This window comes from Oratosquilla oratoria, chromosome 41 (assembly GCF_046742065.1).
Source record: "Oratosquilla oratoria isolate Oo_2021 chromosome 41, ASM4674206v1, whole genome shotgun sequence".
Classification (NCBI taxonomy): domain Eukaryota; kingdom Metazoa; phylum Arthropoda; class Malacostraca; order Stomatopoda; family Squillidae; genus Oratosquilla; species Oratosquilla oratoria.
Window position 1 is genome coordinate 7,014,347 of NC_134817.1, and position 24,231 is coordinate 7,038,577.

General features: G+C 44.4%; 1 protein-coding gene across 1 annotated transcript; it reads right to left on the minus strand.

The window, feature by feature from the left end:
- Positions 1-571: 571 nt before the first annotated feature.
- LOC143020925 (major facilitator superfamily domain-containing protein 6-like) lies at positions 572-20,458 on the minus strand. Its single transcript, XM_076177875.1, has 10 exons — positions 18,504-20,458; positions 16,674-17,051; positions 15,906-16,200; positions 13,151-13,305; positions 12,751-12,941; positions 6,741-6,877; positions 5,759-5,874; positions 3,434-3,685; positions 2,808-2,954; positions 572-2,059 (listed from the first exon to the last, which is right to left on the minus strand). The coding sequence occupies exons 1-10, from the start codon at positions 18,559-18,561 to the stop codon at positions 1,956-1,958; spliced, it is 1,833 nt and encodes a 610-aa protein (XP_076033990.1). The 5' UTR covers positions 18,562-20,458; the 3' UTR covers positions 572-1,955.
- Positions 20,459-24,231: the final 3,773 nt, after the last annotated feature.

Genomic DNA, 24,231 nt, shown 5'->3' on the forward strand with positions numbered 1-24,231 from the left:
ACCGTCGAATAGTGTAACCCTACCTTAAGATGTTCAGATGGTGAGTATAAACGCTTTGAATCAAACTTTGTACTGAAATTAGATTTGGATCACTCAAGCAGTGTTCTCGTAATAGATAGCAGGTAAACTGTGGACATTTGAAAAAAATGTAGACTTTTAGAGAACAGATATTTGAATCGCGTTTTCTGTCTTACAACTTGATTGTCATGTAATGAGAACTAATCAGTATATTTGAAAGTAATGAATAGGGAATTGTAAACAGCTGTTTGAAAAAAAAAACCGCCATTAGCGACATGAGAAAAAAAAACATTGAAATCAGTGCGAAAAGCGTAAACTAGCCAACTCTTCTCAACTGTCATTTTGTTAAAAAATATATTGCAAAGTTTTTACTTTAATTTACATTTATTTTTTACATTTAAACTGCCAAATACAAAACAAAAGTATAATAACTTTATTTTCATATGTTTAGGCTACATCGTAAATCAAATAAAGAAATACTTGATGACGTAGTTTTATTTATTCATTTACATACAATTATTTATATTTTTTCTGTCAATCGTAATATATATATATTTTTTTTGGCTTTATATTTGTTTGGCTCCAAATCCGTTCGGTTTTAGGTACGTTCGGCTTGGTGTCCTTTCGGCATATTGTCTTTCGACTTCGTGTATTTCGGTATCCCGTCGGAACACAGCACGAGGAATAAGAAGCGTTATCAGCTACGACTTTTAAAACAAGAAAATTTACCTTAACCAGAAGTATGGTGTCACGATACACCCCCTAGCCAGGTGACACGACACCCCATCTGGTTGTCAAAATACCCATTCACCTAAATGACACATTTCCAACTACCCTTATTCTTCTACTTCGCCATTTGTTCGAAGGAACAAGCAACCCACCTTCTCCCCCTCCCCCCACTTGAGTCTTTCCTCAGCAAAGCGATAGTTTGGCAGTTCGGCCTCAGCAACCGTCATCAGCCAATGACTGGCCAAGATGTCAGCTTAGATCGACTATATAAGCCAGGCATTCCTAAAACTCTCAGCACTACATCAACGTCGAGACTGTACAAATTCAAACCAGGCTTAATGACCACTTTATGAGTCGATAGCCTAAAAAAAAAAAAAAAAAAAAAAAAAATCAGCAGACCCGCCTCTAGCTAAGCTGCCAACCCCTGCCTCCTCTGGATTGTAAGCATTATTACTCGGAAAAACGACGATTCGACGTGCCAGGTTTCAGTCTTACCCGTTCTATATCTACTACACAATCTTACCCTCATTCCCCATTATTTCTGTATATATTATGTATTAGGATTAATATTATATTTTGTTAGGTTATTGTCTCCGTTTGATTATATTTATACTGAAACATTAAATGGTAATTAATGTCATCTGTCTTTTGGCATACCAATAGTGTGATGCGTTTTCATGAGCCCATTCTAACTTTGTTGTGGCTTGGGCACTTGGTATGCCCTTACAGTTAACAAGTATCTTTCCAGCTTGGGTCATAACAATAGCAATATATATGTATGCTGAGCATAGGCATAGCTTGATCTATGGTAATCAGGAAATTTTATTATGAACAATTATTTTTAAAAATACGATTCAAATGTGTCACCGTTGCGCGGGGAATTCAAAAGGCAGATGCGACACGGTTGTCGCCTAAGATATAACGCTCATCAAAAATATAAACCTTTTGGCAACAATCAACAACACACCTCAGGATATCTCGCCATGACACCCTTGCAACATTTATATAGTCTTTTGTGGCTAATACTTGACGATTCTATTCAAACGAAGAGAAAGTCCACAATAACGGGGTCTTCATCTTCGCGTTTCAACTTGAGGTTCAGTCGACTCGACGTAGGATAGTAACATCTCTAAGGCATTGTACTGAGGCATATTGTTTACTAAAGGAAATTTGGCAAGCTCTAGTACGTATGTATGCGAAAGGTTTTATCATAGATATGTGTGCTCTGTAGGACTGTTGAAGACTGTAACTTTTGCCCCGTCTTTTTCGTTGTAAGTTACCTCCATATTTCTGTCACCTTGATCGGGAACAGCTGAAAAACGGAGATAAGCAAGTCAAATATATGATATATGAATAAACAAATAAGTAGACATATAAGTAACTTAACACACGAATAAATTAAATAAGTTAACAAGCATATCAAACAGCCAAAAAAGAACAAATAAATTCTGTTACTGACTCTAAATAATCATCTTTAGTAATACCTACTCCGTGCTAACAATTCAGCGAAGCCACAACCCTTTCTGGAGCTCCCAGCCAATCACAATCCAGGATCAGGGGATCGACTGACCCTGTATTGTTAGCATACGGCCGGTATTGTTTGACTCGTTAGAAGTTCACTTACATACTGTCGCAAACACCTAACTCCTGTCACGTGATATGTTGGTGTATGAGGTGAAAAAGTAAATAGAAGGAGCTTATTGCGTCCTCGACGTCAACTATTTAGTTCAAACAAAATTTACACGCAAAGATGGACAAAAGTACAGAAAATATTATGATCCCGTGGAATATCGTGAAATATTTTATTTACAATATTCTAGTTAACGTAGTATTAATTTATCTGGGTGAGTGATCTAAAGTATTAGGGAAGTATTTGGCCTGTATGGAACACAATCCAGCACGGCCGACTTGACGTCATGTCGTTACACAAATTCCCCCAAAATCAAGAGGATCAAATGACGACGAATAACAACGAATTGCAACAGTAAATCGAGTCTGCAATATAATGTTTGTAACTGATAAAATGAGACCATAAGCAGAACAAATGTTCGATGACTGACCCGTAGTAGGCTCTGGATTGGTACAGCACCAGGAGAAGAAGTGCAGGAGGAAGACGACGACGCCGACCAAGGCAAAGATGAGGAAGGTGTTAGGGCCTCCCACAGATTCAAATAGGACTCCACCCAAGAGCAGAGCTATTGAGAAGCCTGTAGGGAATGCAGATTTTACAATAGTTTCACTTATCAATGCACACACACATACATACATACACACACACACACACACACACACACACACACACACACACACACACACACACACACACACACACACATATATATATATATATATATTGTGTGTGTGTGTGTGTGTGTGCGTGTGTGTGTGTGTGTTTCTTTACCATCAAAACTCATTATCAAATGATCTTGTAATTGTCCTTTTCTAATTTCATTTTTTTTTCTTATCATATCTTAATCATGCCTGATGATGTGACATGATGTAATATCACAAACTCCCACATATCGGGAGACTAGGACGATGCGCTTTTCGGACTTTGTGGTGCAGAATCTAATGAACCATGCCCTTGAATCAATTTCGATGGTGGCAGGTTTGACCCGCCATCTCCTCAACCTTCGCCGCGAGTAACGACCCCCTAACCATCTCGGCCAACGAGCTTCATACTCACCTATGGATTCGTAACAGATGTTGACAACACTCTGGACGGTTGCCGAAGTTCCAGGCGGTGCCAGGGACCCAGCGTGGACGGCGATGGTGGCATAGCCGAGGCCGTAGCAGGGCCCATGAAGCACCTCCACTATCAGAGTGCCCCAGGGATTCCCGAAAATTCCTACCAGATATAGGAGCCCGTAGCGGAGGACGTAGAGGGAAAGGACAATGGAAAGGACGCGCTGGGCTCCTAGACGACGAAGAATGGGGCCTGCAAAGGAAGAAGAAGAGGAGGAGAAGGGAAATTTTCAACAAATACTGTAAATGTTGTATTTTCTCTGAAAGCATAGCATTCAACCACACACAGAGCGGACACCAAAAACTGCCCTCCTTCACATGATAGAACTGTTAATAGTAATTATGTTAAAAATCTAGAGCTAATGATGATGATGATTTTTTTTTAAATGCGAGCTATGGTGGAGCCCGCCGCTGGTTTGGGCGGCTATGGGACGCTACCCGGGGACGTTGATTTCCTTGCGTGGTCTATCGAGGTGGTGGAACAGTTCGTACCACCCTCACCAGCGTGCTCAAGTGCAGTTGCGCTGTCCGGAGGAGTTTCGGTGCTGTTGTTACCTTGCTGAAGTCAGGTTGGCGCTCCCCGAGCTGGTCTGTCTCAAGCTGTTAGTGAAGTAGGTAGTGGGCGAGTGGGTGGCGGGCGAGGTGCCCACAGTGGTTGCACTCTTTGGTTGCCAATTCCTCTGGTAGCTCCTCTCTGGAGCAATAACCCAGCCGGAGACGATGCAGCGCGACTTCTTCCGCTCTCTTTAGATATCTGGGGCTGTCGAGGTGGTCAGGGTAGACCAGACAGCCTGGTACTTGGTGGCCTCGATCTCCCGGTGATGCAGATATGCATGGCGGGCTGCTGTGCGTCTTAACAGCGTCATCTGTCCTTAGGACATGATGGTTGACAGCTAGGAGGGCTGAGGCTGCTCGTGCCGCCACATCTGGATGAGACTTGGTGTGGACGTGATGAGGTCGAAGTCTTGGGTGGTCTGTGCCTGCTGAAGTACCTGTAGAGCGGTTTTGGAGTCGGTGTGAATGATCACCGTTTCCTTGCGGCGGTTGGATGACGACCACTTCCGTTTAGTAGGTGGAGCATTGGTCGGATGTCCTCCATGAGAGTACCTCCTCTCCTGTGACCACTGCCGTCCCGGTTGTGCCTCTGCCGCGGTCAGCGGATCCATCCGTAAAGTACACCGTGCTACCAGGTTCCCATGCCTGTGCCATGGTCACAAGTGCGATCTGGCGTAGCTTCTCCAAGGAACACAGAGCCTTTGGTACAGGGAGAGACGTATAAGTCACCTCAACAGGCGGTTACTCCCATGGAAGTGGTTCTTGATATGCCTTGGTGGGTTGGTAAGGTGCTCGTAGGAACTGGGTGGAATCCAAAGCTAAATAGAATCACATATTAAAATAACAAAATCATATATGAATAATAACAAATATCTATAAAAATATACAAATGTATTACAACTTTAGTAATCAAAATTCAAATGTTAGCGTAAGACGGTTGATAAAAATGATATATTGAATATTCACTATGGAAAAATAAGAGTATATTTTCATAAGGAAATCCAGAAGAAACAAAAAATATTTTGACGACTGTTGCTAGTGGTTTGGCAGAAATTAAGATACATAAAAGTCAGTCCCTAACATCATGCTTCGTTCTCTAAGTAAAATACATCTAAGGCATAACTAACTTTTCTCACTTCATTCTTCAAAAAGAAAGAAGAAAAAAAATATATATATATACTTTATATATGAGATTTGAACATCTGATTGTGATAATGTGAACAAAGTAAATTGCATGGCTCGAACAATAATAAAAAAAAAATCGCTTCTGTAATTTTTGTGGAAGAACATGAACACTAATTCAAAATAAAAACTGTGGAATGGCGTCCATGTTCTTCTCTCCTCTTTCTGCTTGATCGGACAGTGATCCCCGAGGAGCACTGAGATTTAGTCACTGGGAGCCTTCTGCGGAGGAGTTGGGGACAGGAAGGACGTTGCTTTGTTTGCCCGAACAATCTCCTTCACTTCATCAAGAGTCCTCCCCTCCTGGATTCTCATTCTGCCATGTTTACCTCACGGGTCTCCCCGACCCTCTCCATCTCCTTTCTATCTCTTTGTATACGCTGTCATAATTTTTTTTTTTTTTTCATAATTCCTAACTCACGGGTCTAGTTGAACATCATTTCCACCATATACCCACGACACATTTTTTTCCCTTTTCATGTCCCTTCCCTCCTTTCCCTTACTTCCCCTCAGACATTAGAATACCTACCAGAAGCGTACATACAAGGCACTTCAGAAAAACTTTCGACTAAGAGTGTGATCCCCTGAAGAAGCTTCATGTGAGACATAGACTGTCCTGACCGGACTACCATGTCCTCCTGTAAGCTGTTCGATGACGTAATGGTGACGTATTGATGACGTCAAATAATGCGACGTACATGGAAAGAGAAAATGGGAAATTTTGCTCTTGTGAGATATACAATTTAGAGTGAGATTATTTAGAGAAATTATCTAATAATAAGACTAATTGCAGATCATAAGCAAAGGAAAAGAGAAAGTTGTGGGAATATTGTAAGTACAGAAAGCAGGCAATGAAATCAATATTATGCTAGAATGATCAATCAATTAATCAAACAATCAATCATATAATCAAATAATCGGTCAATAATTAATTTATTAATCTTTTGGATTAAATATCAATATAAAAATATAATATGAGAAATTCCAAAAATATTTATCCAAAGTTTGCAATCAAGTGTACTTTTCAGAGATCACGATCGTACCAATAAGAGAGACGAAATAAGCAAAATTGATCAAATGCAGTTTTGTAATACTTTTTCATCTACTCGAAAACCGAAGAATAACGATATCCCATGTCATTGAAAACTCCATATGTTGTTTACAAGTGCGACCGTCTGCGGTTGACAGCTGGTGTACGAGTACATGACGTTAAAAGGTGGGAACACAACTTGACATAGCGTCCCAGACATATTGTACAACAAGATATAGAATAGACACGGGGACAGTAAGAGAGTAGCATTGGACTAAGATGATCATCGAGATAAGGTGTTTAGGGGAAATCCTATCGTAAGAAGCAGGAGTAGAGACATTGAAAAAGACCAGAAGGAGAGTAAGATACAAGAGGCCAGCGGCGAAACGACTGATGGGAAAGAAGAAGCGAAAGAAAGACAAGGAAAAGAAAGAGGAGAGGACAAGAACTGGGTTCTGCCTGTTGCAAGGCGTGCACTTACACGAGGAGCCACATGATGATTAATCCATTCAGAGCCCCGCACAAGACGACGAAGAAGATGAAGATGAGGAACCTCTTCTGCTTCAGGAGGCTCAGGACGCCTTGCCACACCGGAACACGATTCTCCTGCAGGGGTATCTGCGCAGGCACAGAATGGGAACTCATTAGTTATTGCATCTGATAAAGTATACAGGCGTCTGCTTGCACGTATGCAAGCACACCCACACACATACGCACATAACAGTAACAACGACGACGAATACAACTAGGTTCATGCAGCGTACTGACTTTGCAAACAAACTCTTACACTCCTCGCTACCCAATCGTATACTCCTTCTACCACCCCTCTTACCTCCTACTTGAGATCATCGCAGGCCACATATTGCAAAATGATTGAAGGGAATATTCAATCCTTTATATGTCTATCGTGCACGCTCGCACACGCACTCATTAGTACAAGATGGAACGCCTGACGTCTCCAGAGAACTCCCATGGGATCACCTATTGTATTTGACTCACAGCGGGCATTTGGGCCAAGCACGTCTGACCTTATGCGGTCAACTGGGCCGAGCGTCTGGACCCCTGCGTCGGGAGGTCCCTTGGGAGTTTTCTGAAGACCTGGAACGTTCCATCCTGTACTAAATGCGTGCGTGTGCGCGTGTGCACGCTAGATATCTAAAGGATTGCATATTCCCTTTAATCGTCTTGCAACAGATGTTCGGCTCAGCTACCATTCACTGACCACAGTGAGGTTAATGCTCAAGGAAGATAAGGAATAGTACAAACATTTTATAAGAATTTTGGCATGGAAATAAATACACATAGTGTTGGAACAATGGCGGTGTGGAGCAATACTCATGATTGATATAAAATTGACTTAATTTTGTGAACATGTGGAAGTAGATATTATTTCCGTTCACCTAGGTAAAATGTACTGTTATGAAGTTGTGGCTCGACTGTGAAGCGCTGGGATACGAACCCACACCTCATCAAAGACTGGAGTGTAGATCTTAGCACGTGGAGTCCGCTGATCTGTAGCCGTTGTCGCCAGACTGTAGAGTTGTTGCTTTGGAGAAATGGTAGTGTTGAAGTTTCGTAGCCACCGCTCGCCACCTGAATGTAGATTTTGTAGTTTGGTAATGTTCGAGCAAGTGTCCAGAAACTCGGCCCAGCTGGCCGCATGGCCTCAGACAAGCTTGGCAGAAATGACCGCTGTGAGGTAAAACATAATAGGAAGTCATAATAGGAGTTTTCTGAAGACGTCGGACGTCCGAACTTGTACTAAATGCATGCGTGCACATCAAAAGGATTGAATACTCCCTTCAATCATTTTGTAACACGTAGATAGTAGAGAATAAATTATATATACCTCCCTGTTGTGGCAACAAGCACCATGTGCATGTAAATAGTACCATTGACAGCCGCAGGAGTTTTCCTCGGGGAATATTCCGAGAATGTAGATCAATTTAGACGGAGAGAATAAAAAAACAAACATAACCTCGCTTGTCTCAACGCCTCCAAACTCAATGTATACCACAAACACAAAGCTACATTCTGTTGGCAAAGAGGTGGATACGAGGCAACAACTGTACCATTCTTCGAAGCAACAAATCTACATTCCAGCGACAGTGGCTACGGAGTAGCGGATTCCACGTGCTAAGATACATCAGAGATCTTTACTCCAGTCGAACATAGCTACTTCCGAACTCCACGCTCTTCACTGCATCGCCAAGGAACACTTACGGGCCAACGCTCCATCGCTTCTCGTCCAGCATCTACTACGAGGCAATCCCTCTTCGCTGCATCGCCAACATCCACGACAAGAGAATTCGGGTAGTACCAGCTACAAGACAATTCCCCTCCTCCGCGGCATTATCCAATATTACTCCCACGAGTCGGACATCCTCCGGCTTCTCGCGCCACCACCGGGTTGGACGACGAATTCCTCTACTCCCGCATCTAGCTACGCACCAGTGTCTACGTTTTCGCACGAGTGCGAACTTCAGCGCCAAAGTCACAACTAGATGTATTTTTTCTCTCTTATTTTTATACAATACAATTTTATGTGTTTGCATGTCCATATTTTTTGGTATATATCACATTTCCATAACTTACCAGTCCAATACCTTGTATTAACTCCTCCCCCTGTTTGCAGCATTGCATCTTACTACCAATTCGTCCCACTGCATCATCCTTTATAGACTCAAACTCTCCCCAGCGCATAATCCCACCATCCTCATTCATAAGAGGTTACTCCATACCCGGAAATTTACTCGTCAACTCTACCTGTACACATCCCGGATATTCTAGACATGTCTTCCCATTTCGTAACATTCTACGCTACGTCTAGCAACACCAAAGTGATCATCTTTATCGATATGGGTTCCCCAGTTAACATAATGCCAATACAATTTCTATAAATTCCTTACTACAACTAAACGTATCATCATTTAGGAAACCCCTGACGTCAATCTTTGCAATGTAGATGGTGTAGCTTACCATTCCCGATAATTGGTAAATAATCCCTAGACATTAGCTTCAAAGATGAGTGCCCATCCATTCTAGTTACCGCCTACGTAGCTGACATTCACTTTCCTGCTGATATCCTCATAGTTTTAATATTGATGAAGCAACATAACATTGTCATTTACCCTGCTCAGAATGGTGTCATTTATGGAAACCATTTCCTTCCTGCATTGCCATCATTCACGTAGTCGAGCAGGCACAAGCAGACTATGACCTCGCGTCAGTTGCTTGTACTTCCTCCACTCAAATTCACTCCGCTTCATCACACGAGGATGCACCAGCTGCTATTACAATTTGTTCCACCATTTTCATACAACAGAGTCCCCAGTGCTCAACCACCCCGACCCCTCCCCAGGACTCTAACTCTTCTACCTTACTGACATTTGTAGACATGCATTCCAAACGTAACAGACACATTACCCCCTCCCGCATGCCCAAATCAGCAAAACTCAGGACAAAACACCCATTAAATACCGTTGTTTTTTCAGTCTGACGACACCGTCTTGCCCCTCTTAGAGGTATTCATCACCAAATCCACCCCAGTCTCAGAAGTGTTATCTACATTTAAATACACTCACACAGTGCTTATTAGCCCAAAGACGCTGTTCCCTCGTGAGTATACAAAGATACACCTAATGCCAGAAACTTGCCGTGTCAGTGGCATTCGTGACAACTATAAACCGCGTTACATTACCGCATACAGAATCCCATACAGTTAAGACATGATTGTAGATAACCTTATCCGAGACATGATTGCGCAAGACATCACTGAACCATCAACCAGTAAATGGAATTTCTCTCTCTTTGCTATCCCTAAACACAATGGTTCTTTCCGCCCAGTAGTAAACTTCAAAGAATTAAATAAACTCACGATCCCAGATAGACACCCCACCCCTGTATTACAGGACCTCTTGCTCACCATCGGTGAAAACAACGTAGTGTTCACGACCTTGGACCTTAAATCGGGATATTTCCAGATTCCCCTTGCCCCAGAGTCTAGCCCTCTAACAGCCTTTAGCATGCCCACAGGTCATTATTACTTCAAACAATTATCAATGGGTCTCGTTTCAGCTCCTTCGATGTTCATACAACTTATGCACACATTCCTTGCAGGTCTCATAGGTCATTCAGTGTTAGCAAACATTTACACACTTTTCACAGTCCTCTCACGACTAGCAAAAGCAAGTCTCAAACTAAAGCTTAAGAAGTGATCCTTCCTTCAGAGAGAAATATGTTTCTTGGGGCATGTCCTTAGCTCAAAAGGAATTCTAACCTCGCAGGACAAGGATTTTACAGGGGGTACATTCAAGGTTATGCTGGTATAGCAGCACCATTAAATTCACTACTTAGAAAGGATACTCCCTTCATTTGGATGCCTGACCAAGAGAAAGCCTTTAATGGCTTAAAGAAAGCCTTAACCACGGCACGTGCCCTTGCCTTCCCAAACCAACCGCAAGCTTCCTTTCAAAATATACACAGATGCATCCTTCCCCGGACTTGGCGCAGTCTTCATGCAACAACACGGCACAAAGCTCAAACCAATTGCCTATGCTAGCCGCACACTCAACAAACGCGAACAATATTACTCAGGCACAAACATAGAAGCTTTAGCTGTTTAATACGCCTTCAAAAACTTCAAAGAGACCATCCCTGGTTACGTCATACACATCCACATGGACCATCAGCCAATCTTACCCCTCTTCAAAGGCAAGAATCTATCAGGAAAACTTGCCCGTTGGTTCCTTATCATACAAGAGTTCATGACCACCTTTCATTTTGTTCAGAGTAAAGCGAACATAGTTGCAGACGCTCTCAGTCACCATACCGCGACAAATCACTTAAAACCCAATTTTAATAACTCAAGTGCGCGAACATAGTTGCAGACGCTCTCAGTCACCATACCGCGACCATCACTTAAAACCCAATTTTGATAACACAAGTGCGCATAGCTGCAGCGCAGAGATCAGACCCTCTTTGGAAACGTGTTATATACTTATTCGAATCTGCAGACACAACTGATACAAGTAATTTCCCTCCCACTGTCGACAATTACATGTTAGTTGATGCCATATTGTATCACAAAACGACACTAACGAACACATGAACGCAACCAGTCAGTATTCCAGCTCGTAGTCCATACGGATCTCATTCCAGAAGTTCTGAAACTCTTACACGACCCCCATATTACCGCACACCCTGGCTCGCGAAAAGACGTCCCCATCGCGATGGTTTTACAAATTTCAATAATCTTTTCAAAAGAATCCATAATATTCTCCATCTGACTAAGGACAAGATGGTCCCTCTGTCTAACAAATTAAGCCAGAGTTTGTACCTTTGAACTTGGAGACGATGTTTACACCCTCAATCACACCCCCGCATCGATGCTCTCCCCTAAATTCTCTGGACCCTATCGTATCATTGGACATGAGCCAAATAACAAAGTCGAAGAACTCAGATTGCACGATCTTACAGAGACCGTATTGCACAAAGATAATATCAAAAGAGTTCCCCATGGCCTCAACATAGAGATTGCTCCTTCATCAGTTCATACTACCGCTACAATAGAGGACCATCACCGATCCTCTCCACTACCCCGTTACAATCTTCGCAGTCGAGCGACAGCTTCATGAAAGTACATTTTGCCTAGGTGAACGGAAATAGTATGTACTTCCACATGTTCATAAAATTAGATAAATTTTATTTTAATCATGAATATTGCTCGATGTCACCATTGTTCCAACACTATGTGTATCTATCCTCATGTCAAAATTATTGTATTACTCCTTATCTGCCTTAAGCATTAACCTCACTGTAGTCAGTGAGTGGTAGCTGAGTCTAGCATCTATTGCAAGATGACTGAAGGGAATATTCAATCCTTTAGATGTCTAGCGTGCGCGAGCGCGCACGCATCAATACAGAATGGAACGTCCGACATCTCCAGAGAACTCCCACGGGATCATCTATTGTGTTTGATCTCACAGCGGGTATTTGGGCTAAGCGCGTCTGACCTCACCCGGTCAACTGGACCGAGTGTCTGGACACCTGCGTCAGACATTGCCAACTGCAAAATCAGCATACGCCCAATATAAATATATATATATATATATATATATATATATTTTTTTTTTTTTTTTTTTTATTAGCTTGTACGTCAATCACTTATAGATAAATACTGATTGCCCATACTAAGTTCATGCATTGTACATTGTAGAAATACAGTAGACGAATATAGTAGAGAATAAATTACATATAGCTCCCTGTTGTGGTAACAACCACCATGTGTATGTAAATAGCACCATTGGCAACCGCCAGACTTTTCTTCGGGAAATGTTCCGAGAATATAGATCAGTCCAGACTGAAAGAATAAAACAACAAACACAACTTCGTTTGTCTTAACGCCTCCAAACTCAATGTAGATCACAAACACAAATCTACACATATCGCTTCCCAAAGAGAACCATGTGGCAGCCTCGAGGACGACTCACGTGTAACGAGAAGACGGCGGTGAGGATGTCGAGGCCCCCGAGAACGAAGAGAATGATGAGAGCGGGCATGTAGATCTTGGTCTTGGAGAAGGACCCTGACCAGGAGTCCACCAGGAACCCGGACAGGGGCGCCACAAGGCCCCAGCCGATGGAGCCCCAGACCCGCTGGCTCCCGTAGTTCCCATTTTCGCCTGCGGGAGGAGGAGGAGAAAAGAGACGAGGAGGTGAAGGAAAAAATATTGCTTTGGTGTTTGTCCGAGGGATTCTTAAGGAAAAAAGAACTCTGAAACAAGCTCTATTTAACTACATTTGGGGAGAAGTTTATTTCCATCCGTTGATTACACGAGTGGAGAAGTTGCTTCTATCCACGCTTGTGTCAAATCTTTGTCCTGGTACGTACCGACTGTATCAACGCAGATGGCGTCCGTGACAGAGTATACAGTAGACATGGCAATATTGGCGATGAGGGTGGAGAGCATAAAGGCCCAGAAGTAGGAGATCCTCCAAACATTCGGGCAAAGGTCACCGCTCCAATCGCCTCCGTCACAAACGAGTCTGTCCATTAAGGAGAAGACATGATCGTAGAGAGATGACTTTGAGGAAAGAAAGGTGGATTTGTGAAAGAGATGTCGGGTGGGGATCTGTGAGTGTGAGAATATATTAGTAGGTTGCTCTCTCTCTTTATCTACACACACACATACACACACACACACACACACACACACACACACACACACACACACACACACACACACAAACAAACAAATCAGCCTTTTTAGACAACTCCGGAACAAAGTCACAAGGGAAATCAAAAGAGCCGAGAAAATGTACTGCCCAATAAGATCAAGCACTTACAGCAGAACAGCAGCCAGTGGTTTAAGGTGGTTAAAAGTTTGTGCGGTATGTGGCAGGCATCTGACATCCCATTCCTATCACAATTGTCACCTGACCGTGCGGCTGAGCAAATAAATGACCCCCGAGAGTTCATGTTTTTCAGGTTGCCAAAAAGCTCGCCAGCATAAAGTCAAAGCGGTCATCTACACCCGTAGACTTACCCATCAAACTTTATCGTGAATTTACTCGCGAACTTGGCATCCTGATCTGTTCAATAATCAATGCCTCACTTAATCAGAGTAAATGTCCCACGGATTGGAAGACAGGCTTCATTACTCCCATCCCCAAATATTCCACTCCCCAATCCTTTAGTGATCTCAGACCCATTGCTATCACTCCCATTCTTAGTCTCATTTGTGAGTATTTTGTCTTCGAGTGGGCATACTCCAAAATCAGTAAATCTATTGATCCCCAACAGTTTGGTAACGTGAAAACATCCTCCACCACTCACTATCTTATTAGTTTCCTTGACTTTATCTATAAAAATATTGAGCATCGCAAGACTTCACTTGCGGTGTCATTCATTGACTTCAAGAAAGCCTTCGACCTTGTTGATCACACCGCTACCATCACCAAAGAAATCCACCTTGGCCTTCCTACCTCCTTGGTGGCTTGGCTATCTGACTTCCTGACGGACCGATGTCAAGCTGTCAGATATCAGGGACACGTCTCTGCAGTCCAGCACCTGTCCTGTGGGGTACCACAGGGAACAAGAATGGGGCCATTGTGTTTCCTAATACTCATCAACGATGCCCTGGGAGGCACACCGCACAGGTGGAAATATGTTGATGACTGCACAGTGGGGATCCCTGTGTCCAACACTGACCTGGACTATAACCCACTGCAGGACACGCTGGACAGGCTACACACATGGACAGTGCACAACAGTCACCATCAACCACAAGAAAACTGTGGTAATGCACTTCCACACCTCCAATGACGTTCTTCCCCCTCCCCTGCTGACAATTGACGGCCAACCCCTACAGGTGGTCCAGTCAACTAAGCTGCTGGGGATAACCATCGACAATAAGTTGACTTGGAAGGAAAACATTGCTGACATTGTCAGGGCAGCCTCCTACAAGCTGTATATGCTGCGTCGCCTGAGATCATTAGGGGCATAGGCTGAAGATCTCAAAACCATCTACACTTCCTTCATTTTGCCCAAGTTGATGTATGCGTCACCTTCCTGGGCCTCCTCACTTACAGTCACGCAGCAGCGACAGCTGGAGAAAGTGCAGAAACGAGCCTGTCGCACAATCCTTGGCAATGAATACACCACCTATCGGCACGCTCTCACCACACTCGGACTTCCAACCCTTGCTGACCGTTACCTTCAGCGTCTGAGGTCGTTTGCGGTCACCCTAGTGAAACATTCTCGGCACCGAGACCTGCTACCTCCACCAGCCCCAGCACCACAGCGACAGGTGCGTCACCACAATACCATCAAGCCGATCAAATCACGCGCCGACCGGTATAAGAAGAGACCCATACCGACATTTGTTCAATTAATCAACAACAAGAAATAAAAATGTTGTACAACACAGCTATTCCTTAACCCACTGTTTTGTTTTGCTTTTTAATGCTTGTAACAACATCATTTCACTGTCATAATTTTATAATTTTATAATTCTGTAGGCTGAATATTTTCAGCAGTAACGCTACTATACCCAATAAACCGTATAAAATTATTATAATTATTATTATTATTATTATTATTATTATTATTATTATTATTATTATTATTATTATTATTATTATTATTATTATTATTATTATTATTATTATCATTATAATATGCATACTCAAGGAAGTAAGCAGGGACACCCATATTAATGAAAATAGATTGTATAATCAAATACCTATACTTATACACATAAACTTATCCACACCAGTTATTTTACTCGTATAATTGCGCTTTGCTATGTGCACAAAGAACAATCAGTTCCATCCTGCATACACAAAATCATAAACATATATACATACATATACCAAGGGCTTTATCCCCCTTACAAGAGAGGTAGCCGAAGTTAAAGGTATAAATCTATTCCCACCCATTTCATACCCACATACTCCACTCCATTTTACCACCCCTCCCTCCCTCTATAAATCACAAAAATAACTGCCAAAAATAGATAAGATTCGTGTACTCGTATGCATTTAATAAATATGAACAGACTAGAATTATTTTCAACGTAGAGGGAAAATATGAAAGTGAGTTCATGGCAGTGATGCACGCTTACCAAAAAAAGTATTCCGCTTACGTTATGTCGTCAGCTTCGGCAAGGTTGATGACATCACATCCCGGCATCTTGGACGACATCTGGTATATATGCAATTCTTTCCCAACGGTCGAAGTGGTTGAATTATGTGTGAAATTCATACTTCCATTTAATTTTAATATGTATAGAATGTCATCATGAGAAGCATTGAAGGGCGAGGACATTCGAAAGGAAGTTTCTGGAAGAGTGTCAGAGGATGCGGTGGTGTTTTGTGACGATGAAGAAGTATGGGAAGCAACTAGTCGACAATCCCACGCAGATGAAGCAAAACAGTCACCTATTCAAGGAGAGTCAGAACACACTGCTTTCATAAATGATTTTCCTAAGAGAGTTTCAATTAGTAAAGATGCAATACTAAGGGTTTCTTATGTTTTTTCCTTCTCATTTTCAATCAAATGCGCTCAAGTTTGAAAAAAATTAGAGTAAAGATTTATTTAGATACCTTTTCTTATACTTAAAAAAAAAAATCCCGTAATGTTTTCTATATGCGTGTGTGAAATGTATATATTTTATTGAATAGAATCTATCTTATGCAGGATCTTCGTATCAAAAGTGTTTATCTTTTATCGTTTTTACTGTTTTTGTATGTTGAAATGAACGAACTACAGTAACAGACTCACAAATTATAATAGCATTATAGTAAAAAGAATAATTTCACATAGACCGAGTATGATGCGGATGTTATAAAAAGAATATTTGAAAAAAACAATACTAAGATGAAACAAAACAGGCGCGACAAAGTCGCCTTACCCGTTTCGAAGGAGACAAAATCCCCCTGACATCTTTCTTCCTCTTGGACGTTCTCCCTCGACATGTTCCCGATGGACTGAAAGGATACTTGCCCCACCTGTAGGACCTCGTCCCTACCCAGGACGCGCCCTAGGAAGGAAGGTGCGTCGATGATCCTGGGAAAGGAATATACCGACCCGTAGGAGACCACAGTTATGATCATCATCCACACGAAGATCGCCTTCCTTGCTCGAGGGTACTTGTCAGCAAGGGCTGAGACTACGGGCTTGCAGAGGACAGTCGCGATCAGGGAAAGGGCTGACAAGGTCCCCTGGACTGACATGGGGATGCCCAGTTGAAGGGCGAGCACCATCAGGAAGGGTAACACCGGTGCCATAGCTGTAGAAATGACAGCAAAGTGAGAGTGGCTCGTTGATAGTGAAAGCGGTTGAAAAGAAATTACAAATACTTATAGAAAGCAGACTAATGTCTTCAATATTTATAATAATGATAATGTTATCACTGGGTTATCGGCTGCAAGGATTTTGATAGGCAATGAAAAGGAGAAAAAGAGGAGAAGAGAGATGTCAAATGAATGCAAATCGACGTGGTGGAGAGCAGAGCGGAAGCAGTGTTTTTGCATGAGAGTTCCCTGTGAATGCTGAAGGCAGTGCCCAGGGTCACGGTAAGGAGGGTAGAGACAGAGTGTTTGTGGAGTGTGTGTAACTTGATGCGACTGAACAAAATACTAAAAAAAGAAAAATGAGTAGAATAAAAGGTTTAAAATAGTGAAGCTGGGCGGACGAATAAAATTAATAATAGAACCCCATTGAAATTATTTGAACATGTGGAGAGAATGGACATCAACTAACTGGAAATGAAAAAAAATTTGGTCAAAGATGGAGGTAAGGGGAGGGGGGAAAGGGAGGAAGTTGTGTGAGAGAAGAAGTGAAAGAGAAAGAGAGAGAGAGAGAGAGAGGGGGGGAGGCGGTTGTCCTTGATAAGATTATCTTATATCTAGATTAAACCATGCATGTCCATAAAAGAAGTGTGGAATGACAAACACCAGACAATTCCTTAGAGTCTGATGAGGATGAGTACAAGGACATGGATGAGGATGATGATTAGTATGAAGATGAGGACGAAGTCAATGTAGAGGACGAAGACGAGGAAGAGGGTGAGGACAAAGAGGAAGAAATTTGGGGGAAAGTGGAGAGGGAAGAAGATGAGGAGGTCAAGAAGGTGTAGGAGAAGGACAAGGAAGAGGAGAAAGAGAAAATGGATAAGACGGACAAGGAGAAAAAGAAGAAAAGGAGGCGAAGAACAATGAGGAGTAAGAAAACAAGGAGGAAGAGGATAATATTTTATAATGTATGAAATTCGAAAAATGTAAAAAAAAAAAAAAGTAACAAATGACAAGAAATTTTCCATATCAGTGCGATGGCACGGAGTTGGTGTACTAAGAGTACTGCACTATCATTAGGTTTCTGCCGAGGAGGTTACTGACCCCTCAGTGACCTACTAACCATAGCGCTAAAAGGCCTACTAACACTCTCGCAGCAGAACGACAACCCCATTAAAGGATCACGCTGCGACTGCTGCCTCGTTATAAGGACCATTCTCAACTGCAGAACCGCCAAAAGAGCACCTTTGCCGACAGGGTTTTTGGTACAGGTAGTGAGGGATTATCGGATCTTGACTCGATAAGGTAATGAACTACCGAGGCACGTGAGCGGACATGACCTCTGAACTACTGACGGTTTCAGTAACCCCTCGACTGAAGCAGATCACCTCGAGTACAATACATTACACATGTAAGAAATACATGTAAACTGTTTCAGTGATACTTACATCCAAGGTAGAAGAAATAATGAAGCTTAATTGGTAGTAGGCGCGTGTTGATCCCCATCTTCTATTCGCTGGGAGGTAAGGAAGAAGAAGAGGAAGAGGAAGGGGAGGAGAATGAGGAGAAGGCGGAGGTGGGGGTGGAGTAGGAGGAAGAGGAGTCCTGGTGATGGAGACAGTGGTAGTGGTGGTGGAGGTGGTGGAGAAATCCCCGGTAAAGAAGGAGGACTGGGACGTCTTGGCTCTGAGGAAACGGAGGAGCAAGTGAAGGGAGGGAGGGAGAGAGGCGGGACGGTTCCTGCAGAAAGTAAAGGGGATGGAAGTGCGAGAGCAGAGGTGAAAAGGGACGGATGATGATGATAGGAGTGTTTACATGCACATGTCTCCAACGTTTGGTGGAGGTGGAGGTGGAAGGGGAACTGCAGGTGGAGGAGGAAAGTTATGGGTGTAAGGGAGAGGTGTGGGTGTAGGAAGAAGGTAGTGGGGAAGGGAAAGAGAGAGTTTTTTTTTAGGGGGAAGGTGCTTGTGAAGGAGGAGTAGATTTGGGTAGGGAATATGGAGGGTACAGGTCGCCACTGGACAGAGCTGGATGCTGTAGTGCTTGTAGGCTAAGGGTGATAGCGGGGGTGATGGAAGTATAGGAAGGGTGGTCAAAGGATGGTGGTAGTAGTCATTGTGGTGACAGTAGGATAAAGGTGATAGTGGTGTTAGTTGTCTAAGGTGGAATCAGTACCGGTAGTGGTGCAAGAGCTATGGCAGTGATGACATTGATGGTGCGTACTCCAGTAACCAATAAGACGGTTTTTCCAAGCCCCGTGGTGGAAAAAGCCTTTGCACATAAGGGACTGGTCAAACTAGGAAAACGGTACAAAGTAGCCAGGTAGCACAAACATGTCTAGGCCTAGTCTGAAACAGGGATATGGCGATGACATTAGACAAGTGGTATACCAATAGAATAATTGTCGACTAAAGCATAATTTGTGTGTGTGTGTCTAACGTGTCACCGTGGGGAACTACTAATTATGAAGTTGTAAATCAGACCGAGGCAACCACATAACTGTGACAAAGCAAATTTAAGAAACAACTTTTAGTAAATTGAACGGCAGTGCATGATTATTCGCGCTAACTCGAAGGATGTCAAGGGGATGGAAAAGGAGATTCTCTTGGTGATGACCAGGGTGGTGAGTAACGTGATGGTGGTGATGTGGCTTGGTGATGAGTTCATACCTGGTGGAGGATCAGCGCGTGTCGGAGTAGATGGATGTGGTGATGATGGTATTCGACGTAATGCAAGTGTGGTGTTGATATTCAAAATGGTGCAAATATGGCGCTGATATGCGAGGTAGTACTGAAAAGAAGGTTGTCCATTTCCGAAATGGTGCCTATAATCGGTGAGAGAGTTAGATAAGCAATAGATGTAACCACGATCGAAGGATCTGGCGATATAGACGATAAGGAATCAAACTCTGTCTAGTGGCACTGATAAAAATTATCCGACCCCAACAGAGAGAGACGTCCCTTGTGATAATTCCATCTATGTCGATTCACTGGTGTAGTAACTGTTAACTGAGTCTTTCAAGGTGACAAGGGAAAGAAAGGTGGGGGTTGACGGGGGTGACAGGGATAGAAGAACGTGTCAGGATGGGCTCTCTCCCTCGTGGACGTCCGAAGAAGCGGGACCTGTGTCTTCCTCAGGAGGCGGTACTGGCAACGGTGTTGGCGTCAGCTGCAACGGTGAAGGTGACACTGAAGCTTGGTGGTGCTTGCTCGACTCTCGATGGGGGAGGAGGGGGTGATTATGTCGAGGCACTCGCTCAGACACTGGGCTGTAATCTAAGTAGGCATTTTATCTGAGGCGCGACCCTGAGAGTTAGAGAACGATGCTGGGGCGGGGGAGGAGGGGGGGGGGCAAGAGGACATAATGAAGACGTTTACATCGTGGGGAAGGGAGGGAGGTAGGGAAGATAGGAGATGGGATGGTAGGGAGGAGAGGAGTGAGAGGAAGGAAGGTGGTATATGGAGGGAAGGATGGAGGGATGGATGAAAGAGAGAAAGGTGGTGTGGAGGTAGGGAGGGAGGAATGGGGTGAAAGAAACGAGGGGGAGGGAGGGAAGGAGGGAAGGGAGCACTAGTGATTAGTGATTGCAGTCTGACGATGTTTTTAATTTAGTGGGTAATTTCTACACTAAGGCACTATTCACACTAGCGGTTTGAACCGCGGCGGTTCTATTACAATAAAGTCAGTGTGGGCGGTCACACACAACCGCGCAGTTTTTTCCTTGGCTATGCGGTACCACCACGGTTTACGCCCAGTTCAAACCGGTTTTTGTGAACAGGGCCTAAAGGTTGGTGGCCTTATCAAGCGCTATCAGCTTGGTGATTTAAGTCATCACTTGCCTTTTTCTTTTTCCTTTTTATCAGATAAGGGCATCACCAATAAAGGCATAAGTAATTGAGATTCAAACGAGATGAGAAGTTCTTTTCTAGTTTACAATGGATGACATTTTTCTAGATTGTATGTTGGTTGATCCTACATGATTACTTTTCTAGGAAATATTCTTTATTCGTTGGTGATAAATTATGCCTTTTGTAGAATCCCCTCTCGTTGATGTTATGCAACATATTTTCTAGATTGTTCTAGTTTATGCTAGACGGTTTTATTCAAGTGATAGGGAAGACATGAGAAAAAAATTCATTACAATGGAATGAAATAGTGTAACCTTCGCCAGAATAATATATATAAAGTGCAGAACCTCACCTCCAGGTCTCGTCCTCCACTCGTCATGGACTGAAAGGCCTCCTGTAGATAAGCTGTAGCTTCGTTACTATTTGTAAACCTGTAGGTTGCCCAATCCTTTCCTTTTTTAATAATAACAAAACCCATCTGACATTATTAGCCTCTCTCTAATGTCTTGTTCATATTTTCTATTAGGACTGTTTTAAATATTTGATCATTTTCTTAGTATTCTGTAGTCATCTGGCGTAGTGCTATAAGGTGCCCTGGCATTCGACACATGCAGGGCACCGTAGGGTTGCACCGTAGTGTTGTAGGGTGCCCCAAACACCAGACGCTTTCCAGTACAAAGATTCTTTGTCACGGCCACAAGGCCTTCATTGATATACGTGTACTAAGGCGTGGCATCGTTTTCCTTCCGTGTAAGGAGAACGACGTTGCCCCAACGTCAGTCTATACCCGTCTCCCATAGAGTATTCAACGCTCTCACTCCTATACGCTTACGTCTTAATAAAGATTCCAAACATTGGCACTCCCGCATTTCTGTTGCACACATATGATAAACATGGCGCAGTGAGTAGGATAATGCTTGCGATTGCTTGCAACGTGCAACAGTGAAACATGGGGCGATACGTAAATCGGTGGCGCATACGTGAATGGAGTACTGACGGAACTAGATCAATAGGCGACAGTGAACACGATGGACCGTGAGTGCAGTGCCGATCACAGTGTGCATGCATGGGACCGTGAAAAATCGTGTGATAGTGATAGTGACACGACTTCGCGCACGTAGTGGTGCAAACAAAGAGGCCTTCATCCCACTGCTTCACTCTACCAGCCGCAAAACGTCACCCTGCATGGGGCCCAGGCCATTTACGCAGGCCCGCGCGAACAAAGAGGCCTTTATCCTGCTTCGCCCGGCACGCTGCGAGTGCCACCCGCGCGGAGCTCAGCTGACTCGCACAGGCCTGTATCACCCCAGGAGGTGGCGACGCGATTGCCACCCATAGGAGGCATTGATGATGACCGTCTCGGACGCCCAGTAGGACCTGCACGCATGCGCCGTGTCGCCATGCAAAGGGTTTCCTGCCAGACGCACGCATCCCCCGCCTCCGCGCCTTCTCCCGGGAAGGCTGGCACCTGCCGTCCTGGTGCCTTCCGGCCCATCGCCCTCCACCCCCTGTCAGCGCCCGCTACGCGCTTCACTACACAGGTGCGGACATCACGGGAATAGGCCCTCAGCACCTAGGCATGTCGGAGATATCAAGAGCCCTACAGCCGCCGCTCTCGGCGCAGATGACGCGGCCGACATATCTCAAATGCCCCCCACCCCACAACGGGACGCTTCTGGCACAGTTCGCGAAACGTATGCCACGGCTACGCGTGTCAGGATAAACAAATTTCATGAGTGGTGCGAGGGCTTCAACACCCACACCTCCCTCTTCGAGCTCTGGCGCAAACTTCATGTAGCCACTAACAGGTCTCGCCCACGTCTAACCCATCATGCCCCAACCGAAGAGGCGCAGCGGCTGGTAGAGGAATTCGCCTCTCGAACCAGCAGTGCCTTCCTGCCGCAGCGCGCCCAGGAGACGCAACAGCAGCTGTGGGAGGGAAGGATCCACCACGTCGGGGATATGATGGCCTTGACAGACGAGACTGAAAAGGAATTCACTCTCGGGAAGCTCACGGCCGCCCGCAGACTTGACAAGGACACTGCTCCCGGCGAGGACGGAGTCACCTACTCCATGCTAGCATACCTCGGACCTGCAGGACATGAGGCTTTTCTCCGCGTAGTCAATGTGTCCTGGAGGACCGGCAGACTACCCACAGCCTGGAAGACGGCCACAATAATGCTGATTCCCAAACCCAAGGAACCCGGTGCCTACCGCCCCATCAGCCTGGTCAGTTTCATGGGGAAAACAACCGTTGCATGAGCATATCTACGCTTATCCCAAGGGCACTGATACGGCCCACAGCATTGCCATCCTTCTCGCGGCAGTGAGCCCTCCATCGCTATATTCCTCGATCTGGAAAAGGCCTTCGAGCTAGCCATTCCTCTGGCTATCCAAGACACACTCGCCTGCAAAGGTGTGAGAGGCAGACTTCTCACCTGGATAGGCGACTACCTGTCACGCAGATCTGCGCATGTGCGTTTCCAAGGTCACATGTCGGAGCCCAGGGTGCTGGAAAATGTTACACCACAGGGAGGGGTCCTCAGCCCGACTCTCTTCAACGTGCTGATCTCCAATGTACTGGAGCTCCCCCTCCCCCACGGGTGGAAAATCATTTCCTACGCCGATGATCTGGCATTCATCATTCCTGGGAAGCAGCGATGCTATGATAGGGCACAGCCCTGCCTTTACGCCGTCGCAGCGAAATACGTCAGGATCGGGCTCAAAATCTCTCCTCGGAAGTCTAAAGCCATGGCATTCGGTCTTGGGCGGGGAAAGGAACCCCTCGTTACTCAGGGATTCGTGCTGGACTGGTCTCCAATTTCCAGTACCTGGGCGTATGGCTCGACAAGGGCCTCACCTTCAACAGGGAAATACCCCACCTCAAGGAGAGAATGACGGCCAGAACCACAGTGATGAGAGCCATGTGCAGAAGGCACTTGATGCCACACATCAAGTCCTACGTACGTACTAGGTACAAGCTGTGCGCTCTATCGCCGACTACGCAGCCCCGGCTCACCTTACTGTGGCCGCGGGAAAAAAACAGAATCTTGAGACATGCCAGAATAAAGCGGCTAGAGTTATCCTGGGAGCACAACGATGGTACAAAGTTCTCAACCTCCAGCGGGAAGCGTCGCTTCCTACTCCCTCTTGACCTCCTCCTCATCTTCTTTCCTCTCCACTTTCCCCCAAATTTCTTCCTCCTTGTCCTCGTCTTCGACCTCGACATTGATTTCGTCCTCATCCTCATACTAATCACCATCCTCATCCTTGTCCTTGTACTCATCCTCACCAGACTCTTAGGAATTGACAAGTGTTTATCATCCCC

Excerpts from the sequence above, each read along its gene's own strand:
- LOC143020925 (XM_076177875.1), bottom strand. The coding sequence starts at position 18,561 with ATGGGGATCAACACGCGCCTACTACCAATTAAGCTTCATTATTTCTTC. Across the intron at positions 17,052-18,503 it reads TTATTTCTTCTACCTTGGAT|CTATGGCACCGGTGTTACCC; the intron begins GTAAGTATCACT and ends TCATTTCTACAG. Across the intron at positions 12,942-13,150 it reads CATCTGCGTTGATACAGTCG|GCGAAAATGGGAACTACGGG; the intron begins GTACGTACCAGG and ends CTCCTCCCGCAG.